The following is a 20,770-nucleotide window of genomic DNA, read 5'->3' on the forward strand; positions in this document are numbered from 1 at the left end:
ATCACGTATCTAGGACCTGTGTTCATTCTTCTGACCAAGTATCATCACCATATCTCCACTTTAAGCGTTTTCCAAGATTTCCTGTTTCCTCCTCCAGCTCCCTCCCCTAACGTCACCAGATCCGGTCAGAATTTAAAATAAGAGCTCTGAGACAAGAGGTCCTTCTAAATATGAATTTCATTAAGGTCCAATTACCCGTTCGTAAGTTAAAAATACGTAATTTTTTCTAATTTTCCGAATTACCGAATTATCCCCCCCCCTCAACTTGCCCAAAGAGGGCTTTCGAAGTTTCTACGATTACTCCTTTTATAAAAAGTGTCCAGGTCTAAAAAGAACAAAAACAATACATTATGCTCACATTGCTCTCTACTTAAGCTGCGCTTGTGCATGCCTATGATATTTGTTTGTCTTAGATTTCTTATATTTATTGTTGGTAATTTATGGTATTTTTATAATTCGAAAATTTATCTGACTTTATTCAAGCTTTTCTTTGGTTTAATGTAGATCTTAAATTTTCTTTGTGAAACTTCTCTTGGGAATAGTTTTTTTAGTTTATTAAATAAAAAAAAACTAGGTTTTTAACTGAAAGTAAGGAGCGACATTAAAACTTAAAACGAAGAGAAATTACTCCGTATATGAAGTGGGTTTTCCCCTCCGCAATCTTTCGCTCTTTACGCTAAAGTTTTTAATTGTTTTAAAAATTAGAATTGTGGCGAAGAGTCAAACTTTAGCGTAAAGAGCGAAAATATTTGTCATATTTTCTAGTTCTGTTTGGCTCAAGTAGTTTGGCTCTGTTTATGACTTGACAACCTCGTTGAAATAATCCTGGGATGCTGAATTGCATATTTTTGTAGCAAGGTAGAGACCATAGTGGCTGTCTTTTAGGTTACTTATATTCAAAATCAAGCTACGACTCGGGAATAAACTTAATATGGTTTGATAATAATTTCTCATCATCCCTCTTGGAAGCTCCACAAAATTTTCTCTGCCATTAATTAAAAGTTTTTTCTTTCTTTTTACAGGAAACGAAAATGCAATTACCAAACTTAACGATCATATACTGAGCAATGGCTTCCCTAAACCGGAATATGTGTATGCCTGCAGTTTTGAATGGACAATGGCTTGCAAAATTGGTGAAGATCTTTCTGCTTCAGGTATTTTTTATCAACTTCTTTTTAAAAAGAATTAGGAATATTACCTTTTCGTGCCCCAGAAAACAGAGCATTTATTATGTTTCCATAATTTTGTCGGAAAATGATTCTAAAGTTTACCAGGTTGATCATATCGAACCAAGGTTCCTAGATGATTGAGAGAGGACTCATTCGAACAAAAAACTAAAAGTGGTTTCAAGCTTTCATCTCCAAAGATTTGGAATGATTTGTTTATTGTCAAAGAAAGATCATAGATGTGTGTTCTTGTTTTCTTCTAGGGATGATTGCATCGAATGAAGGGTCCAGGAAGATCAGGAGTTGGGTCACTCCTAAAAAATATAAATCGAATTACCCTTTTAAGAGGCCAATCAGAAAGGAAGGTAGTTAAACCCCTCCCATGTCCTTTTTCCCCAAAGACAACTGAACTAAAATCTTAGATGATCATTTGGTCCATCATAAGAAATATGACTCTCCACAGCCCCCTATGGAAAAAGCTTCAAGCTTTGCAATTTGTCCATGGTTTATAGTTATTATTTGCTACTGGGAATAATATAACCATTTCAAATGATTGTTTTGGGGGGGAAGAGGTGTTTACTGGGCAGAATTCTTAGCGAGAGGAAATTTTCTGAGAATTATTTTTCTGAATTCATATATACTTATCTTCATTTTTTTTTTTTTTTTTTTTTTTTTGATTCACGATTTTATATATTGAGAGAACGTTACTAGGGAATTTTCTGCGGGAAAGTTTCCACTGGAATTGAATTCCCTGGCGGAATTTTTCCATTGAAAAATGTGGGTAATGTAGAAAAGGATTCTGCAAGGTGAAACCTCACTTTTAATTGTACAAAAGGGTTGCTAACGTTTATTTTAAGGTTTTATTTAACTTAAGTGATTTTCTTTATCGTACAGTGATAAATTATTGCGTCAGGCTATTGTATAGCTGGGGGTAGACCGCAAGATGCCTAAGGGTGTACATTACAATGGTCTGATGTTCTCAGAATCAGTGAGCCTTCAAAAGAAAATTTAATAAGTTTATGGGACTTTATGTCTAATCCTTTTTGGCTCCCAAATGTAGTTTTAGCCTATACTTTTATTATCTTGCTGGGAGGGAGATTAGTAGTGTCCTAATGCCCCTGTATTAGCCAAATTGATTCAGGTTATGTCAAACTGCGTGTAGTGAGCCATAATTTATCATCAACTCTTATTTCTGAAAATTAATAGAAATTAAAATTCTGTTAAAAAAAGTTTAATCGACTGAAAGTACAGAACAAATATTACAAAGACAGACGTTATACCGTATATAGCGAAAAATAACCCCTATTCGTTCGCTTGCGCGTTACATCAAAGTCTCTATGGATTTAAAAAATACTTCTTATTCCGATTTAATGTTTATTAAATGTTTCTTAAATTCTTCAAGAATTGGGAAACAGTCAAGTTTTAGCGTAAGGAACAAGAAGTTCAGGACGGGGAAGCCCCTTTAGGAAAATTAATGGACTCGGGGCTCCAAAAGTGGTACAGAAGTCATTCTAGCATTTGCCCAGTTAGCAACGTTTTGTCGGTTTTCTAAAACCTCCAGAAGAGTTTAGTAGTGCTTTTACCGTCTTAACAGAGTAATTTGGGGATACCTGAAAGGTCATCTAAGAAAGAAACAAAGTTTCACCCCCCCCCACGCTACTTTTCCCTTACCTAAGGAATGGACACGATTAATGGGCCAAGAACTTCCCTCGAAGTAATAATTCGGTGGAGAGCTGGCCCTATTAGATAAACTATTAGATATCACCATCCAAACTCCTTGAAGTTTCTGGGGACTCTCAAAGAGGATCAAGTGACAAGTGACTATCAACAAGTGGAAATGACATCATTTTTACATATTCCTGAAAAATACTTATGCCAGCTGCCCCTCTCACTCAGAATATCGGTCTTGGCTTTTTCTCCAATTAGCCATGGATTGATGGCAACTTCATTTTAATTCAAAAAATTACGTGATTTCTGCTGTCACTCAGAAGCTGGACGTCCTTCTCACTCCCCCATGAAAAAGTATGCATACCTTAATCTTAGATCTCAAGGATTTAACGAATTTAAATCAAGGACACCCCATCTTCTTTAAATTATATTAAAAAACTAAAAATAAAATAAAATCCTATGGTTCCTATGGTAAAACTGGGGTTCTGATGTAAGCTTAGTATACAATATCCAATTTTTTTTTAGTGAAAAAAAATTCACTAAATTCCCCCATTGTACTTCCTGGCTTAAGGGCCATGAAACAAGGATTGGCACCGCCGGTTTAGACCTTGAGGGTGTAGTGTCGTCATACTTTCTTACTTTTTTTTACCTTGTTAGTGAAAAGAATTTTTTATACAAATTCAAACATCTTACTGCTATAATGCTCAAATTTTTTGCTTCTGTTTTATAGATCCGCTTGCCAAAATATCTATAAAAAAAAGTTTGAACACTGTTTATTTTCATCCTTGGATGGGAATGTTTACTAAAAGGGGCTGATTTAGACGGTAGGAGGAAGGCGGGGGCGATGATTAATAACCTGCTCGTAGTGTTCGTGTTATTACTAATATAATTCCACCATATTTGTGCAATTTGCTGCACCAAAAACGATTTAAATGTACAAACCTAAATGAGTTTTAACTTGAGAAAAAAACTTGTCTTTATGGCTCTATAGCACCCTGTCGGCCAAAATTGTTGTTCTTCGCCAAAAAATGCCCAAAAATACCACTCTACTATGTCACAATCTTTTGTTGTTACTTAAAAGGTTATTAGAACTTTCAATTCACTTTCTAAAGAACCTACGAAATTTTGTGGTGGGGGGATATAGGTAGAATTATCCGTTTTGAATTCTCCACGGCTGAAATATTTCCACGGGAGTTTTCAGAGGCATGCCTAGCACCATCTGTCAGGATGGATCAAGTCCAATAGGAAAGTGAAAATTATACAGACTTTTATCTCCTATTGTTGAAAATGTTTCTCTCCATCGACCCCAAAATTTTCATTAGAAACATGATTTTAAAAACATTCAATAGAATAGATGTGGTTTTAAATCTACATTGAAATTTTGCCCGATAAAGGTAACCAAACTTTAATTTTGGTTTCATTTACTCATCTATTGCAGTTTCTGTTCGTTTTCAGCTCATCTTGCTATACAACTTTATTTCTGATTGCTTTAGGCTTTAACTTCCCCCATTATTTTTGCTTTTTTACTTTTGAAATAATTGTACGAAAATTTCAGTCATTGGTACCATTTTACCTGGATAAGTCCTGCGGTGGCGCAGTGGGTTTGACCTTAGCTTGGTAATACGGGACCCAGAGATCGAATCATGCAGCAGGTATGCACTGCAGGGCCGACGCAGGGACCTTAGTAGTCAAGAAGCGTCGTTAATCCGATACAATTTTACCTGGATAATGTCCTAACTGATAACTATTTGGAATAAACTTATGTTCACTATTGTCATTCTGATGACAAAACCCTATGATGACCTGTTTGCAAAGGTTTCCGATTAGCATACTTGGGTGTAGCCCGAAAGAACCAAGGAGTTTTATACGGGATTGCTCGAGTTAGAAAATAGCACTCCGTCACTAACCATGGATAGCAAAATTAAGCCACCGCTGGAAAAAAATACGCAAAAAATTATTTTACTGAATTTAATAACCCTTTTCAACTGTAAAAAAAAATTAACATAAACAAATTGTCGAATCTCAAAGACAACTATACCTTCAAATAAAATCCAAACTGTTTTAAACTGTTTGCTGCCGTGCGTTTTAAATTACTTTTTACTGATTCTTCATCCACATCCTTCCTTCACCTATCAACGTGAACTACATAACATCATATCGAGGTCTTTTTCATTGAATATTAAATCAAGATATTTAGGCTACTATTTGTGTAAGATTCTACTGAATCAATCCCAAACGATCAAGTTTCATCTTCAGTGTTCTTTATACTCTAAAAAGATCTATTTTATTTCTTGTAAATATGTTTCTTTGTAATTTGTACTTTGTTCCATATATAATATACTTTTAGGTTGTGCAAGAAAGAAAAAACATGCAAAAAGGATTGCCGCAGCAGCAATGCTGGATAAGCTTAAAAATTCTCCAAGTCTTTTAGCTTCTAGTACTGGTAGGTGAATGCTATTTAAACTACTTTTTTTTAAATTAAATATTCGGTCTAATATTGGTTTACGCAATGGCCGTTTAAAACCGAAATTGATGGATCTGTAAGCAGAAAACATTGAAAATTGAAAAAATACGTATAAGCTACGTTGAAATACAGGTGAAGACAAGCTAACTAACAGTTTTATTCAAATAATTTACTAAGGTTAAATGACTAAAAATTCTCAAAATATATTATATGAAAAACTAGGTAAAAATAGAAGGAGGTTTGGGTTGTTTTAACATCTCGAGACATTTAATTAGGAAACCGCCACAGAAATTATTTCTTTCAGCCTATGTATTTGCATCTCAATCACAGACAGTATTCGGCTATTGTATTAGGAATCTACCCATAAAAATTGAAAGCTTAAAAATTGTTATCTTTTTCAAACGCCTAATAACCAAAAATTGGCAAGCAGTGTTTTTGGTTAGGCTGGGAAAGATATTGTTTCTTTCTTCTTTTTGAAAAACTTAAATGGAAAACTAACTTCAATGAAAAACTTGACTTAAACTTAAGCTTCTTTTTGAAAAACTGTTTGCATAGCCATAGGTACATAGATAGCTATTCATACTGTAGATATCATAATATATCACAGATATCATAATATATATTGGGGTTGCAGCGGTATCTTGCAGCCTAGCAAGAGGCGATCACGCTCCATAGTAGAAAAAGCAAAATAGCCCCTAACTCCTAAGACTAGAATCAAATCAAAAAAAGTAAACGCTCCATAGTAGAAAAAGCAAAATAGCCCTTAGCTTTTAAGACTAGAATTAAATAAAAAAAACGTGCACCATTAGAACCGCCTTGTCCAATGCCCCTGTATAGGAAACTAACTATCCCTTGGCTTAAAAAGCAAGGAAAATATATTGGTTTGGAAATCAAGAAAAGCGGCCTCAACCATGATATCCTGTATCGAGGGCATGTTTCTTCTTTTTTTCCGCATATAGCTAGGCACTGGAACATCGTAAAGAGCTGTTTAATGGTACATTTTAAAGGAAATTGACACATCTAGTGAATGTTTGTAATTACAATTTTTTTTAATATAATCAATTTTTACTTATAAACTCCATTTTTCTATCAGGAATCATTGGATTCATTGGATCATCACCCGTGTGATAAGCGGTCATGCTTACCACTATACCATCGGAGACTTAGAAAAATAAGTTATTATAATAAGGAACGAACTCTAGCCCATAGTAATCCATAATTATATTGAAGAAGCAACTTTTGCCCATAGTTAATTATAATTATATTAAATGACGATCATTCGAAGAAGAAACCATTGCGTATACTGTAATTAGTTAGCTGCCCGGTACCTTGAGGTTCGTCTCTTACCAGAGAAGTGTAACCGTGTAATTTAGGTTGCAGCGGTCACTAGTTACGTAAAAGACTGGTATATATATTGGGATTTATTAAGTCCCACTTGGATTATGGTTGTAGAGATCCGGGTTGTAGCGGAAGCTTGCAACCTAGTAAGAGACGATCACGTCCCACAATAACAAATACAATAATGCATAACTCCTAAAAATAGTGTCATGTCGAAACGCAAGGTACACTGTTACAACTGCGTTGTCCGGGTTGCAGCGGTAGCTAGCAACCTAGTAAGAGACAGTCACGCCCCGTAGTAAAAACTAAAATAACCCATAAAAACCTTAAAATATTTTACAGTAAAGAACGAACACTAGACAATATTAATTGGAATAATATTTAAATTAAGATTCCAAACATCAAACTCCGGCCCATAGTACCTTATCAATTAAAAATTCCCTGTTAATGATAAAAGCTGGGCCTGTCCGGGATTTAAATCTTTGAAAAGACACACTATTAAAAGATATTAATTAGCGTAATGAGCAAAAGCTGGTAATTGTACAAATATTTGTGTGTATTTTAACAAAGGATTACAAAAATTCAGAATTTTAAGAGAACGAATTATCTCCTATAGTAACTTAAAAATTAATTAAATTACTTGGAATAGATAGCTCATTATAAATGGGGACTATGTAAATTTTATTGGTTTTTAGGTTTTATTATAATCTATATATATATATATATATATATATATATATATATATATATATATATATATATATATATATATATATATATATATATATATATATATATATATATATATATATATATATATATAAATAAGTTGTTTGTGTTTTATGTCTGTCTGTCTGTCTGTCAGCACATGACGTCTGAATTACTTCATCATATACCAATTCAAAAACGAATATATTCAAGCCAAAAAAAAACTAAAAAAAACTAAAAAAAAGGTAAAAACTACAAAAAGATTAAAAAAAAATAAAAACTAAAAAAAAACTAAAAAAGCTAAAAAACTAAAAAAAACTAAAAAAGAAAAAAATAAAAAAAAGGAAAAAAGTGAAAAATAAAGGAAAAAACAAAACTAAAAAAAAATAAAAATAAAAAAACTAAAAAGGTAAAAACTACAAAAAAAAATAAAAAGAAAAAACTAAAAAAACTAAAAAAAGGTAAAAACCAAAAAAAACTAAAAAGAAAAAAAGGGGAAAAACGCAAAAATTTATTTCATCATATACCAATTCAAAAATGAATGTTTATACAGACCGGGACACCGGGACACAAATGACGACCGGGACACAGGGAATATAAATGACGACCAGGACACAGGGACACAACTACAACGGGGACGCCGGGGGGCACAGGGGGATATGTAAATGACGACGGGGACACATGGAATGTTCGATTAGCAATCACCACCAACAAAGCTCAAGGGCAATCATTAGAATCATGAGGTATAACTAAAAAAAACTAAAAAAAGATAAAAAACTAAAAAAAAAGACCAATTCAAAAACGAATGTATATACAGACTGGGACACCAGGACACAAATGACGACCGGGACACCGGACACAGGGAATATAAATGACGACCGGGACACTAAAAGAGAAATTACAGACTGGGACACCGAGACACAAATGACGACCGGGACACGGGGAGTATAAATGACGACCGAGACACAGGGACACAACTACAACAGGGACCCTGGGGGGCATAGGGGGATATATAAATGACGACGGCGACACAGGGAATGTTCGATTAGCAATCACGATCAACAAAGCTCAAGGGCAATCATTAGAATCATGAGGTATAGATCTGAATACGGATTGTTTTTCCCATGGACAATTATATGTTGCATGTTCAAGAGTCGGTAAACCTGACAATCTATTTATATGCACAGACAGTGGGACATCGAAGAATGTTGTATATTCGCAAGTTTTACGTAGTTAAAAACACACATATATATATATATATATATATATATATATATATATATATATATATATATATATATATATATATATATATATATATATTCGCAGGTGGGACACAGGGACACAACTACAATGGCGCGTAACGACTTACGCGTGCGGGGGGCTTGGGGGGGGGTTTGCGCCAAGCGCCCCCACCAACTAGGTGTTGGGGTTGCGTGAAGCGCCACCCCAACAGCTAGTAAATTATAAAAAGCAACCAACTCTTGTCTATACTAACTTTATAGGCAACTTAACTATAGTTTAGGCTTCTACAATTATATTTTAAGTCGATGTACTAAAAATTCCATCTAACGGTCTTTAAGAAGAATGACTTTGGGAATGGTCTGGACTCCTTTCAGACAGCTACAGATAAAAATGCCCTTGACATTGAGGTCAATGTTAACCCCAAAACACAGGAAAATAATTCTAATGTCTTACCACTTGAAATTCTACTGATGCGACTATGAAATCATTTGATACTGGCACTGGTGTGAATGTTCCTCCCTATCGTTTCTTGTCCACGAAGAAGATGAGACCTTTTGCCCATGATAAGTAATTTCTATCGTTTCAAAGATGAAAGTCTCATAGTGATGTAGCAAAGAGCGAACTCAAGCCCAATGGAATTGGACCTTGCGGCTATTTTATATTTTGAATTTAATTACTTGAAATTGCCTTAAATTCAATATGTTAAAAGTTCTCCCCGACGAAGAGTCTAACCACGGTCTTCCGCGTGATTATATTAAGAGACGATCATTACAAGAACATACCTTACCAAGCTAGCTGCCTGATTTTTTCATCATAACATATCACAAAAATAGATATCATAATAGATAATTTCAATATATTTAGCTGTTTATATGTTATAACTATTATAGGTAGATACCTGTATATTTATCTTATCTTCCCTTTTTAAACAAGCATTAATTACTTGTTTATACATATATTTATCCATGTATATATTTATAAATGGTTTTCAATATTGGCTTGCAATTTTTTTTATAATTGGCATCCTTGGATTTTTTTTGGCCTGAAAGAAGATTTTGATCAGTCAGAATTTTAAAAAATTGAGAGATTAATTTCCCCTGAGTTTGTTTTACTATTCCAATCGAAAAGGGGCCATAAGCTTTTTCCTGTGTGTATATGTCTACAAGTAATGTGGTAACAGTACATTTGCGTTCACGTCTATGTCAAAGGGTGAAAAAACTTAATGTTTCATGCATGGAAAAGTTTTCAAAGTGAAGTGCAAAGACACTTACAGTTAGAAAAAAGGGACCTCAAGAATCAGAACGTGTCAAAATTGAAGGTAAGAAGACATGCGACAGCGACAATCAGAGCAACTCAAAAACGAAAGTGAAGAAAAAAGTATTGTGTGGCTAGAAGATATAAGAAAGTGAGAATCAGAACTTGTCTAAAACGAAAGTGACGATTAAAAACAGTTCCAGTTAGAATACTTGTGACAGCGAGAAACAGAACGAGTCAAAAATGAAAGTGAAGAATAAATAATTGTGTGGATAGAAGACATGCAACAGTTAGCACCAGAACGTGTCAAAAATGAAGAAGAAAGAGTGAAGAAGAAAGAAATATTAGGTTGAAAGACCAACATCGTTGCAATCTTTGACACCAACAAGTTGTCAAGCACAAACCTAAAAAGATGCCGTAAACTAAATATATGAATATTATGAGTCATTGGGACCTTTCTACATTGCATGTATTCATTGTGGTGTCCTCTATTTTCCAAAGGAAAGAGGTGCAAACAAAGGTTATGTACTGGGAGATTGCTGGTGATATGGTCAAATTGCACCTCCCTAAATTCCAAATGAATTGGCTTGCCTTTTTAAAGAAGTCACTTACTCTCAAAAGAGCTCCATAAACTTAAATTCATGCCTCGCTCTAGCTTAATTTAACGAAAGTAATGGTCATACCATAAACAGTCTAAAGGTGTTTAGCTTTCAAACAGCTGCACAAATTTACCACAAAGTCAATCTAGCGTCACATCTAATACAAACCACTAAAAGTGATTTTGAACCACCTTTACATGGCCAAATGTACTTTTTAGACCTCGGTGAAACTGTTGAAGAGCGTCTCGCAGATCCTTTACATTATGGGATCTCCAGCTGGAATGCTGGAATTACATTTATATCTCCAGTTGGAATGTCAGACTAGAGAGTGAGTTAGTTACTGCCGACACCTTATGCAAGTCGTTCAAATCTAACATGATTTGAATTAGAGAAGTATTGTATCGCTTTTCGATCTGAACATGCCAAAAGTCAATCGCTGCAGCCTGTAACGCCTGACTTGCTTCAGATTGGTGGACGATTTCGCATTTCGGTGGAAGATTGTTCAACAATTGTAGGAGACAGAATGGTCGACGACTTTGCATTACGTTGGAAGACTTCAACAATGTCGATACAGATATTCCTATTGAAAGTATTTACATTCAATAGATAAAGAACATACAGAAATTATTATGGCAAATATCTACACGGGTGCTATACGACTTCTCAACGAATAGGTTTGAAATTAAAACTGCAATCGTTGGCAGATAATTAATGCAACCTTCATCATTCATTGACTCAACACGCTACTTCACTGAATGTCTTGAAGATGACTTGGATATTGTTCGTCACTGTAAACCCCCAAATTCATTTATGACTACGACTTGTAATCCTGATTGGCCCGAAATTTAATAAGCAAAAAGTGTTAAATCTGAAGATTATGACTTTATCATAGAACAGCCCTCTTAAGATTTTCTTGATCTCGTTGCTCGAATTGTAAAATTGAAATTTGAGGGAACAATCGATGATGTCGATAAAAGACACATATTTGTAAAGGTTGCAGCATAAGTGCATACGCATATGACCCACGTGTCACTTTCACAGCAAAAAGGGTGCTTTGATCCAAGATAGCGTGGATGTGCAGCAGGCCAGCAAGGCATGATCCAAGATAGCGTGGATGTGCAGCAGCCCAGCAAGGCAAGCTCCCAAATGAATTTTAAGCTTCAGAAAAGCAAACATGTATCGGATTTTAATGAAATATTGACGTAATCAGGTACTAAACTTCATATCTACTTTCACGCACTGAAACATACACTGGAGAGGGTTAAAAGAGCGACATTATACTGGATTTACTAGAAACAGTGGCATAAGAAGGATGAAAGGACATAATAAAGCTCAAACAAATCCTTATTTAATTTCTTTTCTTTTATCTTTCTCTTATAGATGTCTTTTCTTCATTAGAATATTTGAGTCTATGGAAAGTGTGCAATTTATGCTTACTTAGGCTTAGACTTAGGTCTTCCCATGCCTGAGGGTGTATAAGGTAGCAACAGTGGTTCGCCACGGCGACCTGTCCTGAGCCCTCGACCAAAGCTCCTCCATCGAAGACCTTGCCAGCTTCGCCTCCTTCTCCAACATCCTACCAATGGTCATTTTGGGTCTCTCTGACTTGCGGAGGCCAGGGGGTATCCAACACCATATGTTGTGAGGTAGCCTTCCATCACCCATTTGCACCATGTGCCCCCAATACATCCATCGTCGCTTTCTAATGGCATCAAGGATAGGGGAATGATTTGTCATGGTATAAATCTCATCATTTCTTATTCTCTCAGCCCGATGTATATTCAGCATAGATCTTAGGCAGTTATTATCGAATGCCCGTAGTCGTTTTCCTAGTTGCGCAGTGATACTCCAGGTTTCACAGCCATATGTAAGGACATAGAGGACATTGCTACTATAAATTCTGAGTTTTAGCTTCTGGGAATATTTATTATTTCTCCAAACATTTCTGAGACAATTGAAGGCAGAGCCAGCCAATGCTATTCGGCACAAAATTTCTCTTTCAGGATTGGCATCTTGCGTAAGAATGCTGCCGAGATATTTGAAGTCTCTCACTACTTCAATTTCCTCATTGTTGACCAAAAGTCCCTGAGCTAAGTCAGGAATGACCGCATTTGACATTGATTTACTCTTGTTAGCGTTTATGGAGATTCCAACAGCATTTGCCACACGCCCAAGTTCATTTATATCGTGTTGTACAGCCTCTGATTCGTAAGCGAAGAGTGCAATATCGTCCGCAAAAACACCATCATGAAGGGCTCTTAGTTGGTTTAATATTTATGCTCAATTTATGCTTATTTAAGTAATTTGTCTGTATGAATTTTTTCTGCAATATCGCACACTTTTCTTTTCTCATTCCCCTTAATAGACTCCCCTGTATATTTCGTCTTTTGAAAGTCATCAAGAACATTTGAGTCAAGATCAGTGGCTGTCAGTGCAACATATTTCCTAATGATGGGTGGGGCCACACGAAACAATTTTCTGAAAAACTGTTATAGGATACCAAATCAATACTAGGAGACTGATAGTGTTTCCTCACGGTGTTCATTTTTTGAACTGATGTGTTATTGAAACACTTTCCCTATTAACAAAAAATCAACTTCCCTTTTTCATTGCTGAATCGAAATTCTACCAATTCAATGTCTTTCATAGCCAAGTCATGAAATTAAAGATTGAAAAGAGTAGTGCACAACTGTTATAGATTGAAAATAATTTCTTAACATCCATTTTGGAAGTTTCACAAAATTTCTCTCTGCCATTAATTATTTGTTGTTTTTTCTATCTTTTTGCAGGAGACAAACAAGTGATAACCAAGCTAAATAATCATGTGCAGAGCAATGGCTTACCTAAACCGGAATATGTGTGTGTCAAAGACAGTCCTGAAATAAAGTGTATAGTGACATGCAAAATTGGTGAAGATCTTTCTGCGTCAGGTATTTTTTTATTAACTTATTTTTAAAAGAAGTACGAATATTACCTTGTCGTGCCCCAGAAAACAGAGCATTTATTATGTTTCAATAATTTAGGAGGAAAATGATTCTAAAGTTTTCCAGGTCTGATCCTATCGAACCAAGGGTCCTAACAGATCGAGATAGGGCTCATTGAAAGTGGTGTCAAGCTCTCTTCTACAATTATCGGGAAAGGTTTATCTCTTGGCGAAGAAAGATCATAGATGTGTTACATTTTTTTTTTTCTTTTTTTTAGAAAACGTAAAGCACTTGGGCTGCCAGAGTGGTACAAGAGTGGTTCTGGCATTAGCCCTATTAAGAACGTATTGTCAGTTTTCTAAAATCTCCATTAAGAGCTCGGTACCAATAGTACTTTTACCGGCTTAACAGAGTGCTTTGACTAGTGTAGCCTACTTGAGTGTACTTTTAATGAGGACACCTAATGGGTCGTCTTTGAATGAATAAAATTTTTACCTCCCCGCCCCCGCTATTTTCCCCTTACCTAGAGAATTAACATGATTGATGAACCAGGAGCTCTCGCCAAAATAACAATTCGGTGGAGGGCTAGCCCTTTTGGGTGGCCCATAAGCTATCACCCTCCTAACTCCCTGGAGTTCCTGGGGATTCTCAAAGAAGAACAGAGTTAGGTGAGTTGTGTGGACTATTTTTATTTTTAGGATAGGGTGCTTCACCGCGCGATATTAATGACCCTGAATCTGGAATGTTCAACGGATATTTTTTTGACAACTTTCATTAATTGTTTATTTCTGAATTTTAATCAAAAATTGTTGGCCTTGGGGCCAAACTTATTCTACACTAAAAAACGGCAGAAAATACCAGTCTACTTTGACACATTCTTTTACTTAAACAGGTAAGAAGAACCTTTAGAATGCTTTCTGATGAACATACTAAATTATATGGGTGTAAATATGGATTGAATTATCTGTGTGTGAATTTTCCACGGGAGAAATTTTTCTGGGGGAGTTTTTCAGGGGGGAGGTGCATGCCTGGCACCACCTACTAGATAATAACGTCCTGATAGTTTAAGTTCAGTAATAAAGCAAAATTTTATTGAATTTTATTTCCTACTACTGAAAATATTTCTTTCCATCCACCCCAAATTTCATATTAGCAACATGATTTTGAAAAAATTCGATAAAGTATAGGTGGTTTTTATTCAATATTGATATTTTGCCCGATAAAGGGTAGCCAGCCACACTTTCATTTTTGGTAAATTTTTTTCTTTATTTTGATTCCAGTATTTAGTTTGATTCCTGCTTATTCTAGGTTTTTATTTCCTCCACATAAAAATAATATTTTTTTCAGTTGTGGTGTGATTAATCATTGTAGTTTCTGCCAATTTAGGTTTCATTTATTCATTCATAGCAGTTTCTGTTTGTCTTTGGCTTATCTTGTTATACAAATTCAGTTCTACTTGCTTTAGGCTTTCATTTCACTGTTTCCTTTTTTTCAAATAATTATCTGAAAATTTTAATCATAAATACCATTTTACTAGGATAATGCCCTAATTGAGAATTATTTGGAATAAACCTATAGACATTATCATCACTCTGATCACCTGAATACCCAGGTTTCCGATTAGCATGCTTAGGTGTCACCAGAAAAAAGAAAATGAGTTTTATAAGGCATTTCTCGAGTTAGAGAACAGCACTTTGTCAAAGTCACTGATACTCACAATAAGTCGTTAGAATAGGCCTAAATAATCAATGACATTTATCTGAATTTGTTAACCATTTACATCTGTAAAAATTCAAAGATAAATAATTTGTTTAATCTCAAAGATAGCTACCCCTACTAACGAAATCTACACCACCTGAAACTGTTTTCTGACATATTTTTTTTTAGCATATGTCAGATTTTTGTCATCCTTTTTCATCCTTTCTACTGATTTTTCATCCATATTCTTCCATCACCTCTTAACACAATCTACATAACATTATATGGAGTTCTTTTTCATTTAATAATGAATCCTTGATTCTTTTATATCTTTAATAGTATATACTGTTTGTCTGAATTTCTTTTCAGTCAATCCAAAGCAATTGGATTTCATTTTCAGTGCTCTTAACATTTTTAATTAAGAATTAAGTTCTTTATATTTATTCTTTTTAATATATTTGTTTTGGTTTTGTTGTTTTTGCACGTTTGATATACTTTTAGGTTGTGCAAGTCGTAAGAAAGATGCAAAAAGGATTGCTGCAGCAGCAATGCTGGATAAGCTGAAGGACTCTGCACTTCTTTTCGCTTCTAGTACTGGTAGGTGAAGGGAATTTAAAATGCATTTCGAAATTAAATACCAGGTCAAATTTCAGCTTACACAACACTAATTAAAAACTGAAGTTACTGTGTCTGCGAGTAAGAAACATAGAAAATTAAAACAATTTATAACCTATGTTGATATATAGGTGAAGACAAGCTTTTTAATAGTTTTATCAAAATTATTTACTAAGGGTTAAATGACCAAAATTTCTCAAAATAAAAGACTAGATTGAAAAGAAAAAGAGGGGAATGGGTTATCTTATCATCTCGAGTCATCTAATCAGAAACAACTACAGAAATTCTTTCTTTCAACCTGTGCATTTCCATCCCACTCCCAGACGATATTTTGGTAATGCAGTTGGAATTTTCCATAAAGATTGAAAGCTTATAAAATTTTATCTTGTTTAAACGACGAATAACCCAAAATTTGCAAATAGTTACTATAGTCACGCTGGGAGATATATTATTTCTTTCTTCTTTTTGAAGAGCTTAAATAGAGCATCTCAGAGGAAATATATGGAATATTCTTCACGGTCCATTTTTTAAGTAAAAATATAATCCTAATAATATTTAGATAATTAGATAAATAACTAGATAAATACCTATGGCTATCTTGATCATGGTGGGGGAAAAATGGATTTTTATTGATGAACCAGGAGATACTGGTAAAACTTGGCTTATGAAGCCTTTTATCGCATTCTATAAAGGGAAAATTTTTGTTTCTGAAGATGATTCCCGACAGTGTTTACTAGTTCAACTCCAATGCAACCGCAGTGTGCTATAGAAAATAGTCGTCTGGTGTAGGAGGGGGGCTAGTTGCCCTCCAATCACTTTTGGCTAGTAAAAAGGACGCTATCCCTTTAAATATTCAATCAAATGAGCTCTTTTCGATGTTTCTACGACAACTACTGGCCATCTCAAAATTTCTATCAGTTGTATTCCGGGAAAATACCGAGGTTTAGGGGTGGGGGTATTCACCCTCCGACAACTCTTTATCTGAAAATAGGCACTAAAAATTCTGATTAGCAATTCAATAATTTTCCTCCGAAGTTTATAAGATCACCCTTTCTGTATAAACCGTAAATGCCCTGTGAGGGTTTTCATCCTCCAACACATAGTTTCTGGATTTTTCAACTACGTTGAACAAAATGGCTATCTCAATTTTGATTGAACGTGTTTTGGGAAACGGTAGGCCTGAAAGAGAGGTTATTTGCCCACCAATCACTTTTGTCTATTAAAAATCCCACTAGCCCTCTCAATTTCCAATCGAATGAGCCCTTTATGAAGTTTGTACGACGTCTCCTTCGAAACGAAGTGTCCTGGTCTAAACCAACCCCCCCCCCCCCCCAAAAAAAAATACATTGTGCCAACATCGCTCTTTACTTAGGCAGCGCTATTGCGCTGCCTATGACAAGATGCTATTTTCTTTTTTTCTCTTTTCCCCCACTGAAACCACTCATCAGTGTAAGTATCAGTGTAAACCAGAACCAGGATGTGATCATCATGGGTTTTTTAACATTAATCTAGCCTTTCCTCTAAGAAATAGCTCAATGGATCTTCTCACTATTATGTCAGGGTCTAATCTTTACCCTTCAATTACAATTCCAACCAGAGTAACAGAAAGTACACACTCACTGATTGACAAAATTTTTTCTACATTACGTCCGGCGAAGGTATCAGTCATCACCAGCGACACATCTGATCATTTTCCTATACACACTGTCTTCAACACGGCGAGGATGCCAACTCCACTCGTAAGAACTAACCAGGGTCTACAAGTAATTAATCTTAAAGAGGAGAATCTTAAACTGTTAAATGATGAGTTAAAAAAAGTTTCTTGGGACAGTGTCCTAGCAAATGAAGATGTGAACGAAGGTTTTGAAATTTTCCACAATGCGTTTGTAGCTGCATATAAAGCATGCTGTTTTAAAGAGAAACCAAGAAACCGTGGAAGAAAAAATACCCCAATATGTCCATGGGTTACCGAAAGCTTACTCATATGCATAAATAAGAAAAATAAGTTATGGGCAAATTACAGAAACCACCCAAACCGAGAAAACCTAGAGAGATATGAGACGTATAAGAAATGCCTTCATTCAGACGAAAAGTCTGGAAGGTCATTAATTCGGTTTTGCGACCAAATGATAAGAAAGCAGAATTGCCTTCCAGACTTTTTGTCAACGGGGAGGCTGTTACGGAACCCACTCAGGTTGCAAAAGAACTCAGTACATTTTTCGCAAGGATAGGAGGAATTACATCTAATTCTGCGAAAAGCCCCCACAAACCCTACAAGCATTACCTTGGCTCAGCATGCACCAAATCAATGGCAATAATTCCTGTGACATCAACTGAAGTAAAGCTAATTGTGAAGACCTTGAAAGGCACATCAGCATCTGGATTTGACCGGATACACACGAAAGCCCTGAAAGCAGTCCTCCCTTCTATCCTAGAGCCATTAACTTATTTGATAAACCTGTCTCTAAGAAGTAGTGTTTTTCCTTCGATACTAAAAAGAGCAAGAATAATCCCTCTGCATAAAGGTGGCCCTCATGACGATCCATCAAACTTCCGACCCATATCCATATTATCTGTTTTCTCAAAAGTTTTTGAAAAACCCTTACAAAGAATACTTTACCAGTTTCTCGAAAAAAAAAGGATTTTTTAATAGTCGTCAGTTCGGCTTCAGACCTGGTCATTCAACAGAAGATGCTCTGGCATCCTTAAGCTTATTCATCAACAGAGCACTTGACTCAGGTCTTCTGCCAGCTGCTATATTGATTGACATCAAGAAAGCATTTGACAGCATGGATCATACAATCTTACTGGGAAAGCTGCAACATATTGGAGTGAGAGGGATAGCCCTTCAATGCCTTGAATCTTACCTTCAAAATAGGTGCATCTACATTGGTGACGACCCAAGAAACGACACTTCTGTGAAATTTGGTGTGCCTCAAGGATCAATCCTCGGTCCTCTTTTCTTTTTAGTCCATGTAAATGACCTAACTCATATCCTTAATCCGAATCATGACGACCAAAAATGCTGTAACCTATGCTTTGATCAAACATCTGAGGACATTACTAACGAGCAAGGTGAACTTATAGCATTCGCTGACGACACTACAATTACCTGCTGCGGACTTGATATGCCTTCACTCTAGCGGAAGCTTGAAAACATCATAGAAGAGGCCTATCTGTGGATGGATGCCAACAAACTTGTCATCAATGTAGAAAAATCTTGAATCCTTCTATTTTCTAGGGTAGGAACCCTTCACCCAGAAATAACAGGAATTGTGACGTCTCGTGGAATGGTTCAACGACCAGTAAATGGATGTGCAAAATATTTAGGAGTAATAGCAGATGAAAACCTTTCTTTCCTTCCTCACATCCATGCTGTAGAATTAAAGCTTTCAAGGAATCTGGGTATCATGAAGAAATTGAAGCAAACATTCCCACGTAAAACCCTTACCCTTCTCTACAATGCACTCATTAGACCCCACTTAAAGTATTGCGCAATGGTATGGCAATCAACATTCAAATCCCATCTGAAAAAACTGGATTTCATCCACAAGAATGCCTTGAAGATCATCAAACACACAGAAGATTATCTCTCGCTGAAATCGCTGTTTGAGCTTTCCTGCTTGGTTTTTGCTTTCAGATTTCTCTCCGGCTTGCTTCCACCGCCTTTTAGGAATCTATTCCGTTTGGTATCCGAACAGCGTCTTCCAATTACAAGACTATCTGCACAGATCCATATTCGAAATACTCCAACAGTGAGGTCAGATTTTTCGCCTGACATCGTCTGTGCTAAGGCTTACAATACCCTACCGCTTGAACTGAGAGATAGGAGCTCCCTTGGCTCTTTCAAAAAGAGAATGAAAAATTATCTTGTTTTGAATTAGTTTAATTTGAATAAAGAATCTAATTAGAAAAGTGATTTTAGCTATTATTGAGTTTTTTGTGGGGGTTGGAATGGTTTGCTCCTGGATGAAGAGGTGGGGACTTGTAAGGATTTTTTTTTGGGGGAGGGGCCATGGTTGTATCGAGAAGTGGAGGGAGAGCCATAGTGCGTATTTATTTTTGAGGTGAAATGGGACTCAGCATGCAGTTTTTGCATAGAGACGAGAGATTAAGTATGTTATGACTGTTATAATTTTTTTTAATAAACCCGAATGAACTGAACTGAACTGAAACTTTTAAGATTCCGTTGCTGAATTACCCTTAGTATTGTATTGTATCAGATTAACGGCGCTTCTTGACTACAAAGATCCCTGCGACGGCCCTGCAGTGCATTGCTGCAGCGTGATTTGATCTCTGGGTCCCGTATTACCAGGCTAAGGTCAAACCCACTGCGCCACCACAGGACAAGGTGAATTACCCTTAGTCCATAAATTACCCGTACTATTTGAATTACCGATACTCCGTGCATAACAACCTTTGTTCTGCTCTAGGATGAATGAATGATAGACTATCTAAGAACTAATGAAATTACATCCCTTTTATACAAATAAAAAAAAAATTAATTTTAGATTATATAAAAAAATTTTAAATAAAAGTAAGGAGCGACATTAAAACTTAAAACGAACAGGAATTACTCCGTATATGAAAGGGGCTTCTCCTCCTCAACGCCCCTCTCTTTACGCTAAAGTTTGACTCTTTCTCTTAACTCTACTTTTAAAACAGTAAAAAACTTTAGCGTAAAGAGTGGGGTGTTGAGGAGGAGAAGCCCCTTTCATAAACGGAGTAATTCCTGTTTGTTTTAAGTTTTAATGTCGCTCCTTACTTTCAGTTAAAAAAAACTTTTTTTTCTGTTTAATTTCTGAACGTTTTTGAATTAATGCATGTTTTCATTTTGGCTCTCCGCACATAAATAATTAAAACAGAATTTGCATATTAATTTTTTTTCGGTTAAATGGCATTCTCATAGTTTTAATCGGAAGATTTTGAGAAAAGGAGCGGGGAAGGAGGCCTCAATGCCCTCCAAATTTTTCACTACTTAAAAAGGCAACTAGAACTTTTAATTTCTTACGAACATTTTCATTAGTAAAAAATATACGTAACTCACGAATTAACTTACGTAACGAACTTCTATACTTGTATGTTTATTAT

The 20,770-nt window shown here is 35.6% G+C and overlaps 2 protein-coding genes across 9 annotated transcripts in view; one reads left to right on the forward strand and one right to left on the reverse strand.

Annotated features, from left to right (window-relative positions):
- The window catches only part of LOC136028546 (uncharacterized oxidoreductase YjmC-like), a 584,142-nt gene that overhangs the window by 161,618 nt on the left and 401,754 nt on the right, over positions 1-20,770 (reverse strand). The gene's annotated exons all lie outside the window — the stretch shown is intronic.
- The window catches only part of LOC136028329 (uncharacterized), a 91,614-nt gene that overhangs the window by 34,694 nt on the left and 36,150 nt on the right, over positions 1-20,770 (forward strand). For 6 of the 8 annotated variants that reach the window (XM_065706109.1, XM_065706105.1, XM_065706110.1 and 3 more), the window contains 4 exons: positions 1,023-1,154; positions 5,182-5,277; positions 13,232-13,372; positions 15,566-15,661. In XM_065706109.1, coding sequence (XP_065562181.1) covers positions 1,118-1,154; positions 5,182-5,277; positions 13,232-13,372; positions 15,566-15,661 — 370 coding nt within the window. In that variant the 5' untranslated portion in view covers positions 1,023-1,117. The remainder of the gene's footprint in view (positions 1-1,022; positions 1,155-5,181; positions 5,278-13,231; positions 13,373-15,565; positions 15,662-20,770) is intronic. The other 2 variants (XM_065706111.1, XM_065706112.1) reach the window with 2 other exon arrangements.

The sequence above is a fragment of the Artemia franciscana genome, chromosome 6, assembly GCF_032884065.1.
Source record: "Artemia franciscana chromosome 6, ASM3288406v1, whole genome shotgun sequence".
NCBI lineage: Eukaryota > Metazoa > Arthropoda > Branchiopoda > Anostraca > Artemiidae > Artemia > Artemia franciscana.